Here is a 9875-nt window from a genome sequence, read left to right as displayed (position 1 = left end):
TTGAGGGCAGATAGGTACTATCTGAGGACAGGAGGTCATGAATTTTGCCTCTAATAGTTAGAATTTTGTCATTAAAAAAGCTCATAAAATCATTACTGCTAAGGGCTAAAGGAATACAAGGCTCAATAGAGCTGTGACTCTCAGTCAGCCTGGCTACAGTGCTGAAAAGAAACCTGGGGTTGTTCTTATTTTCTTCTATTAAAGCTGAGTAATAGTTTGCTGTGGCATTGCGGAGACCCCTCTTATACGTTTTGAGACTGTCTTCCCAGACTAAACAAGATTCTTCCAGTTTGGTTAATCACCAATTCCTTTCAAATTTTTGCAATATTTGTTTTAACTTATGGGTTTGAGAGTTATACCAAGGAGCTCTCTTTGTTTTGTTAGGTGCTACGGAGTCGAGTGTTGTTCGCAGCGAGCCTACGGCGCTATCAACAAGATGATCAATTCGGGAGAGGTTAAAGTCGGCACGGGAAACCTCTCTTACTGAAGGACATGGTATTAAATTTAACGATGGAGGAATCATTTCCTTAAATTTTGCGACAGCACTATCTGATAAACATCTAATATAGTAACTGTTGCTGAGTGGCGTGCAATCGAGTTAAAAGAAATCAAAAGTAATCAAATAATGATCCAATTGCGAGGGATTCTGTGGAAAGACTATTAGGTTATCAATTTCAATTCCATACGTCAGAACAAGATCCAGGGTATGGTTAAAACAGTGAGTTGGTTCATGTACACCCTGACTGAAGCCAGTGGAGTCTAATAATGAGATAAATGCGGCAGCCAGGGAGTCATTATCAACGTCGACATGAATGTTAAAATTGCCTAAAATAATAACTTTATCTGATTTAAGAACTAAACTGGATAAAAACTCGGAGAATTCAGCAAGAGATCAGCAAGCTGCAGCAGAGATGAGCTGTGCTGATGTCTGGGAAAGAGTGTTGCCGTCTTTGCGGATGTCCTCCTCACTGTGGACTCTGAGTTGCATGGCTGTGATTCCCAGCTTGGTCGCTTCCCTGACCTGCTCCTCCATGAGAGCAACTAGCGGAGAAACAACAATAGCCACTGGATTTTCACTGAGTCCCATCTTTTTCCTGATCAACGAGCCAGTTGGTAAATTAAACTTTTACCAAACTCGGTAGGAAGGATGGCAAACACATCCTTATTTTCAATAAAAGCTTTCAGTGCAGCCGTTTGTTCCGCTTTTAAAGAAAATGTACATTCCAGGTCGTTCAACACATTTACCATTGCAGTTTCAAAATCAGTAGCCATGTTGGTTGTTTACAAAATGCATTCACTCCACTCCTTGTCCCTCCTGTTCTGATGACGTGCCCGTCCCAAGGCAATAAATGGTTGTGATTGGCCCAGTAAGCTTTAACCGCTGCCAGAATGCACCTTTATGATTGCATGGCCAGACTGATCTGCGAAATGAAATCAAATATGAGCTCGCGAGATTGGGATGGTTTCACCAGGCTAGTATCGGTGAGGGCCAGACTCAAAATCTTTCTAGATTTGAGTCTGTATTTCCAGGCTAGGAGCTGCACACAAGGGCCGAATGTATGAGAAACCTTTTTGTCCAACAAATAAAAACATGTTTGCCAATGCTTTGCTTTTAGCATTGATAAGTAGCATATAAACATGTAATTAATGATTTTCTGCGTTTGTGTGTGTGTGTGTGTGTGTGTGTGTGTGTGTGTGTGTGTGTGTGTGTGTGTGTTTGTGCGTGCAGGGCTCAGTTAGACATGGCTGAACTCTCCAGCATCACATCTTCTCCAGCTCAGCTTCAGAAAAAACACTACAGTATCTCTGTCAACGTACGAGCATCACCCTGTAATAGTACCCCACGTAGCGCAGGTAAAAACACACACAATGTGCACTTTGATTAAATATAGCTAATTATTTTTTACATTATTTGACTTAATTGGGAACTTAGGCAGTTCCCAAATTTCAGAAAATGTAAATCCAAATAAGAAAAGCAAGGCCATGTCCCTGTAACCTGTTTGTCACATAGCTCCACATTGTAGAATCCAAATCAAGGAGAGTAAATGGTGCGTAGTTTGAAGACCCACCACCAGTCTGCAGTCAGCACAGACTGAGACACTGGCTGCTTTTTGTGCCTTTTCAGTGCTTTAGGAACAAGAGTTGTAATGCCAGATCAGAATAACCATCCCTAGTGAATCATTATATTCAGAATAATGTAGAGTATTTCTAGAAGTATATGAAATACACTTAACACATGCAGTGTGTTTATGCAACATATTGTCATAGAACAGTTTGTATGATATCCTATGACTTTGCGCCCCACAAATAATTTTATGTCTTTAATATACAGTTACATACGTAACATAAAGTTATGTCAGCACATTGGTCACGTGATTACAGCCTTTCAAAATATGTAGGACATGTACGAATGTGCGTGCATTGTGTTTCGTAGGAAAAACATTTTAAAAAAAGAGTCGCTGCTCTGCTTCGGTAACGTTAGTTTTTGGGCGATGGCAAAAGAAAGTATTCATAATATACTTCACGTTTGCCTCTCAAATGTAATCATTTAGACATTAACACAAAATTTGCAATGGCTGACTTTTGTAAAGATGAATTACAAGTCACCTTTTGCATGTCCACTCTATAAACTGTCCAGGACCTGCACTGTTTTTCCTCTTTCGTTCTGTCAGCATCACGTTATTAATAAACATTTAGATAATCATTTATTGACATTTGTGAATCGAATCTGAATCATCCAAGACCTAAGAACTGATAAATTTCCCCCACCCCTATTTTGCTGTGTGTGTCGAAGCAGACTGATGGAGCACTGACAGGACAGATAGACAGACAGACAGGGTTTTTTCTCACAGCATAGTGTCTGAATGAAATAGTTAAATGTTCTGATGTTGAAACTTGCCTAAAGTGTTTTGTTCTGCACATGTGCATTTGTAAAAAGCCAATTACAAACCAGGTTACGAGGACAAGGAATCTGCCTTGTCCAGGAGAAATGTAGCTTTCCTTAATCCTCGACCCTGATTAGGAAAACCAGGTTTCTTGTTTACATGACATTTAAGAAATCAGCTTATTGGAGAGAGTCAACTATAACCTTAAGTACTTAAGTGCATGTAGAGTTGCATGCAAAAGGTTGGGCATCACTGGTCAAAATTTGGTTAATTATGTATAGCTAGGCAAGTAAATAAGAATAAGAATAACAATAACTTTATTCATCCCCAAGGGGAAAGAAGGCAAAAAGTTGAAGATGACACATTTCATCAAAATTTTTAGCAAGAAAACTTTTTTTTTTACAATTGTTTTACAGTTTCAAAGTGAAAAAGGAAAACAAAAGTTTGGGTACCCACCCTGCATGGTCAGTACTTAGTTGCGCCCTCACTTTTTGTAACCAGGTAATTGTCTTTCAATTCTTATTTGGGGGATGTTCTCTCATTCTTCCCTCTGACTGTGAAATGTTCCCCGAGCCACTGGCTGCAACACAAGCCCAAAGCATGATCAATCCACCCTCATGTTTAACGTTGGACAGGTGTTCTTTTCATGAAATTCTGTACCCTTTATTCTCCTAACATAACTTTGCTCATTGCGTCCAAAAAGTTTTATTTTAACCTCATTAGTCGACAGGACCTGTTTCCAAAAAGGCATTAGGGTTGTTTAGATGTTCCTTTGCAAACTTCTGATGCTGAATGCTTTTTGTGGAGGAGACAAGACAGGTTTTCTTCTGATGACTCTTTCATGAAGATCATGTTTTTACAAGTGTCACTGCACAGTAGAACAGTGCACCACCACTCCAGAGTCTGATAAATCTTCCTGCAGGTCTTTTGCAGTTTTGATTTGCCTTTCTAACAATCCTACGAGAAGCTCCCAGAAAGTTTTTTCAATCTTCTAGACCTCAACTTGACCTCTACAGTTCCTGTTAACTGCCATTTCTTAATTACATTACAAACTGAGGAAACAGCTACCTGAAAACACTTTGCTATCTTCTTGTAGTCTTCTCCTGCGTTGTGGGCATCAGTTATTTGAGTTTTCAGAGTGCTAGGCAGCTGTTTAGAGGAGCCCATGACTGCTGATTGATGGGACAAGGCTTCAGGAGTCAGAGTATTTATACAGCTTTTAAACATGCATCACCTGGCCTTTCCTAATGATGACTGTGAACAAGCCATAGCCCTAACAAGCAAATTAAGGTCTGAGACCCAGGTAAAAGTTCAAATGTCTCAGGGTGCCCAAACTTTTGCATGGTGCTCCTTTCCTTTCTTTTTCACTCTAAAATTATACAAAACAAAAATAATACACTAAATCTTGTTTGAAATGTTTAAGTATGTTTCATATTTAACCTCATGGATTTTGGTGATCAGTTCATCTTCTACTCACTTAAAGTTCGCTGTATGTAAGAATGTGGCCAAAACGGTTACTGCACTCAAATTCAAAATACTGCCGCGAGTTGTGTCAACCCCCCTCCCCTACAGATTTGAGGTTGCTGGACAGCGGCATGCTGGAGACTGATTTGTTTGCCCACGGGCAGCTGCCGTGGCAGGGCCGCGTCGCCGCGTCCTTGATATTTGGTTTTCCAGCGGACCGTTCGAGCAAGTCTGGCTTCTCTGCTGCTAACGCTGCTGCCGGGATACAGCCGAGGAGGAGCCGGCTGCTAATGCTATGTACTGGGACACTGCTAATGCTGCTTGCCGTGCTGCTGTAGCTCAGTCGTAACTGTAACTGATGCTGAGACTCTACTGACTGCGTGACTGGTAGATGGCGGTGGGTGGCGCAACAGGCCAAAACACAAATTCAAAACATAAACATGATTTGCGGACTGTAAACATTTTTTTTAAATGCGAATATTCTGGCTGTACTATTGTTGTCGGTGAGATCAGTATGTTATATGAACATTATTCCTTAGTCTCTGTGACATATTAGGAGGATTTTACGACTATTTGCTTTAGATTTCTTACATATAGCTCCTTTAAGTATTCACAGTAAATGAAATTTTGACAAGGGGTGTCCAAAATTTTTGCAATTGCCACTATAAATGCTAGGGGCTGCCGCTTAAAAGTTGAAGATTCAAATTGTCAGTTGGAGACCCCTTAGTCGACTGAGACTGCTTCAAGTCAAGCATTCTTTTATTTTTTGCCACTCAGTGTGCTGTGCAGTGTACTTCTAGGGACGTTTTGCTCCCCAGATTTTACTGCGGAGTGAGCATTCCTAACTTTAAAGCTATTCTTTGGAACAAGCAGCTGTTGACAGGATGCAAAGGCACAGAGGAGGAGAGACCCTGCACCATAAGGCTTCTTCTGCTTATGAGTGGTGAATTTACAGTTCACAGATACTTAATATGGCACAGTCTCTGGCTTGATATCTAGCGTCGACAGAAAATGTTGTTGCACATTTCCGATCCTTCATTAGAGTATTTAGCCTGTTTATTGACTTTGTCACACTGAGCGTCCTGCTGAGCCCGTTCAAACTTAAAACTTTATATGGAAAAAAAAATCAACATATATTTGTATTGAACAGCTGAATCTGATTTGACTGACATAAATCTGAGTCGGGTACAGCCCTAGTAAATGCACTGATGGAAAGCAATAAAAACTTGAATTCCAGTAGAGGGGAATATAAGTGACATGAGGTCTTTCCATGTTGTGTTTTGACAGACGTACACCAGCGTGTGATGACAGGTGTTATTAACTCCCCTGTCTGCAGCCACCTTAGCTCTGTGTTTCTCAGGACCGAGAGTTTCAGCATACCAGGAGAAGGCTCAGAACAGGTCTGTCATTTCTTCAGGGGACTCTGGGTTGACCTAAAACATTCTAATAAGGAAACAAAGTATTAACTTCCCTCCTTTTTGATTCACTCTAGACTTAGACTTAGACTTTATTGTCCCCTTGAGGAAAGTCTTTTCCACAGCATCATCTCCATTCCCCAGTGTCCACCACAGAGCAAAGACACATCTGGAAACACACATTAGAAAACAGACAAACAAAACAGTGTCAACACTTAACAGAGTCCACACTCTGGCCTGTTCCGCAAGGCCACAACATCCTATAATGTTTATGTCCCTCACATTTTTATTTATGTTTTGTGTTGGTCCAAGAAGATCACAAATGTCACCAAGACACAAAGCTGAACAAAGGTGTCACCTGTCAATTTTTTTAGCCTCTACCTGCCAGCAGTCCTCAGGGCTTCCTCACAGGCAGCCAGGAGAAAGAGCTGTTCACAGATACTGTATCTCCCAGCTCCACCGTCCACACATGCTGCAGCATGGTGGAAGGAGAGCACAAAGTACAAGAGAAAGAGGAAGGCAAGGAAGCAGGATCATCTAACCAGGAGCAGAGTGAGGAGAGGCAGGAGGAAATGGATGGAACTAGACAACCAAAGGTGTATGTGGAGGAGGAAGATAGGGCAGAGGAGGAACTTGAGGAAAGGGACAAAGGATTGCAGATGGTCAAACAGTGCAGTCAAGGAAAAGAAAACATGACAGAGGAGGAGGAGGAGGGAGGACAGCATGTTGAAGAAGACAGTGAGGAAGGAGAGCATGGCTGGTGTGACCCACAGAGAGGTGAGAACCAGTGGGCGATACATATAGCACCAACATCGCTGATAAACAGTCCACCTGTGGCTTTCTGCAGTGTCCTGTTCTGAGTAAAGTCATTCAAAAGACAAGGATCAGCTGACACATTGTTATTGTTTTGTTTTTTTAATTCTCAAATATATAACCTATGGAACTGTAAACAGGAGAAAAAATTGTTTAAAACAATCCAAGGTCTGCCACTGGATAGATGCTCAGTGCTTTATGCATTTGACTTTGTTTTACAGATGTGGGATCAGTAAAGGAAGAGGAGGATGAAGAATATGTCGATGACCGGAGTAAGAAAACAACAGTTTTCAACAACTTTTTTGACAACAGTGAAAAAACAGGAGATGCCTTGTTTAAGATCAGTAAGCAGAGACACAACAGTCTAACAAATATTCCACTATTGACCTTTAGTTTGATAGGGAATAGTATTGTGTTTGCATAATTGGGTTGTAAGGGCTGACCCCGGAACAAGAGGGACAGCAAGACTTTTTGTCCCCCCACTTTTTCTGCATACAAGAAGGCACCACAGACTCTTATATCGTGAACCAAGCAGTGTGACCAGATCACAGTCAGATAGACCCTGTCAAGTGTGTTAGGAGCATGCTAAACACTCTGCTGGTAATTCCATGGTCAGGCTCCCCTGGCACACCAGTGGTGCTCTTGGACACAGAGTGGGATCAGAGAGAATGCATTATTATAGGTGGGGATTTTTGAAGTGGGGCTGGATGAGGTACTTATCTATAGTGTATTGCCTTCAGTAGATGGCGGCAGCGTGCCCCCAGTTTGAAATAGCAGGCAGGAGTCCCACCAGAGAAGCCAGCATTATATATTGCTGGACTTAGTTTCAACACAACTTCAGAATCTTTCTGAATCAGAGGATGCCAGCGCTTCATATACAAACTGCATCACCAACCATCCAGAGTTCTTTGCCTTACTGAATGCTGGTGTCTTACGAATTTTCTTCAATTCCAAAGATAAAGTGGAAAAAACGCCCCATACAAGAAGGCCCTAATGATAAGTTGTCTTCAAAGTAACTTTGGACTCTCCGTGCATGTTATTGTATAATAACTGATTACTAGACAAAGTTTCATGGGCTTTGTTTACCTTTTTACCTTTTCAGTGTATTTGTGTTAGCAGTTATGAGAGGCAAACTAAGCTGGAGTCACATACTCTTCAGCCACTGGTATACTGTGTTAACCTACAATATGTACCTCATACAGCCTTAATTTAAAAATCCCGAACTAACCCTTTAATCACAAAGCTCTCCCTGTTCCGGCACACTGACATTTTGAGAACCCTGCTGAGAGTTTTACTTATTACTGTCTGGGACGTGAGACAGAAATTACTTTTAAACAAGTTTGGAACCTGAACAGTCTCTCACACCTCATGTTTCTCATCACAGCCATACACCAACCCCGCATTAAAAACATGGAGCTTCAGACGACATGTCAGTCGGCCTTGTTTAAAAAAAAGATGACGCACAGTCGTTAGCCAGCTTAACTGGTGTTTTGGGATGGATTTACTGGGTGAAAGACTGAGTGTAATTGCAGTTCAACAGTGCGCAGCATCACTCCAGTTATAGACTGCAGATGGAACAGGTACAAGCTGCCTTTAGATGGCTGTAAAGAGAGTCACCAGTATCAGGGAAAGACCTACAGTATATGGTAGTGAGAAACATCAGAGAACACAAGTGTAGATATTTACATGTTAAAAAGAACCCTTCCAGCACCTGCAACCTATGTAAGTGATAACCACCAAAGCCAGTCCAAACTCCGATTACACAGAAAGTGTTTTAGCAGCTGGAGGCGGCTTTTTGTAATAGTTTTGAATGATAATGAAGCTTTTTGCTCACTGTTTTTGCGTTGCTACATGCTTCATGTTCCTGCGCTCAAGGCACTTGGCGTTTCTGCTCAACTCAGAGCAGAAGAGTGCCCACGTCATCTCCGCTTTTTCCCCATTGTCCAATCGGATGAGTTGAGAGACGGGCCTTCTGTAGTGGTAAACAATGGAGAAGACACTGGTGGTAGCGGTTGCTGGATACCCAGAACTGTATGACTTTACACACTGTAGTTACCACCCTCTCAATAGAAAACAGCAGGCGTGGAAGCATATGAGTGCAGCAGTTGAAACGGCCATCAGATCTCAGTTTCCCTGTGTCCCAACAAAGTTTTTGCTGACAGCCTTTCACCCTTAACCAGAGCTGCAGCAAGTGCCCACTGCCTGTCCATTTTAGGAACTAGCTACTAATTACTGTGAAAAGAATAAAATAAAATTTTCAAATAAAATAAACAGTAGATTGGTTGCACGGGAAGTTCAGGGTAAGGAGGTGACGGGGTGGTTGCCTGGCATAAAAACAGTAGTGCCTCCTAGTTTTTACTGGTGGCATTCAGTTTAAAAAAAGAGGCAGTGTGTAGCGTCTCGTGTTTCACAACCTGCAAAATGCATTCTGTGTAATTTGGGCCTTGGAGAACACAGTGTCCCCCTGACAAGATGTCAGACGTTACCTACATTTTACCCCTCTGAACTAAACCCAAGTTGGCACCTATGGTTGTAAGTGTTAACTGAAAATGATTCTAAAAGTCCTGATTTTTCTGCTCAGGTGAGCTTGGTGCTAGTACTGACTTAGAGGGAGAGGATCAAGAGAACGATAACATGCTCAGCCTGTCTCCAGGGTCACAGCACAGTTCCAGTTTATTGGAGGACACTGACAGGTGGGTGACAGCTGCTTCACCCACTCCACATTCCTGTTACTCTCAATGATGTCAATCTGCTCTACTTTTGACCTGATATACGCAAATTCCAGGATCATTTAGACCTTCTAATGCCTGTTGTTAAGTCATAGTAATGCATTTACTGTGTGTGTCTGTTAGAGCGCACTCAACACTCGATGATGTGCTGCAGGGCTTTTTAGTGGAGGGCACCAGAAAGAGCCCAGGAACAAGTAAAGAAGTGTGAGTATCAAATACAGACAGGCTGGGCATGATTTCAGTGCTGCTAAAACTTATTCTTCAAATTCACATTCAATTCATATACTAACTTTTTTCAGTTTATTTTATGGAGTAAAGACTGCTCAGTTAAACCTGCAAGCAAGTTATTTTCTCTACATCAGTTCAACATTTTTTAGGCTGACCAAACGTCCTCTTTTGCCCGGACATGTCCACTTTTCACGTCCTGTCTGGGGCGTCCGGGGGGTGTTTATAAATTGATGATAATGTCCGGTTTTCCTGAGTGTGTGTGTGTGTGTGTGTGTGTGTGTGTGTGTGTGTGTGTGTGTGTTAGTGTGCGGCACAGGCCGCATATTTCTGTCCGAACCCGA

The 9875-nt window shown here is 41.9% G+C and overlaps 1 protein-coding gene across 1 annotated transcript in view; it reads left to right on the top strand.

The window, feature by feature from the left end:
* Window positions 1-9744, top strand: part of LOC126384363 (inactive serine/threonine-protein kinase TEX14-like) — a 66260-nt gene extending 56516 nt beyond the window's left edge. The window contains exons 18-23 of the mRNA XM_050035388.1: window positions 1730-1854; window positions 5637-5749; window positions 6139-6541; window positions 6799-6849; window positions 9159-9270; window positions 9430-9744. Of these exons, the coding sequence (XP_049891345.1) occupies window positions 1730-1854; window positions 5637-5749; window positions 6139-6541; window positions 6799-6849; window positions 9159-9270; window positions 9430-9514 (889 nt within the window). The 3' untranslated portion in view covers window positions 9515-9744. The remainder of the gene's footprint in view (window positions 1-1729; window positions 1855-5636; window positions 5750-6138; window positions 6542-6798; window positions 6850-9158; window positions 9271-9429) is intronic.
* The last annotated feature ends 131 nt before the right edge of the window (window positions 9745-9875 follow it).

Source organism: Epinephelus moara, chromosome 3, assembly GCF_006386435.1.
Source record: "Epinephelus moara isolate mb chromosome 3, YSFRI_EMoa_1.0, whole genome shotgun sequence".
Classification (NCBI taxonomy): domain Eukaryota; kingdom Metazoa; phylum Chordata; class Actinopteri; order Perciformes; family Serranidae; genus Epinephelus; species Epinephelus moara.
This window is presented reverse-complemented; position numbering and strand designations above follow the sequence as displayed.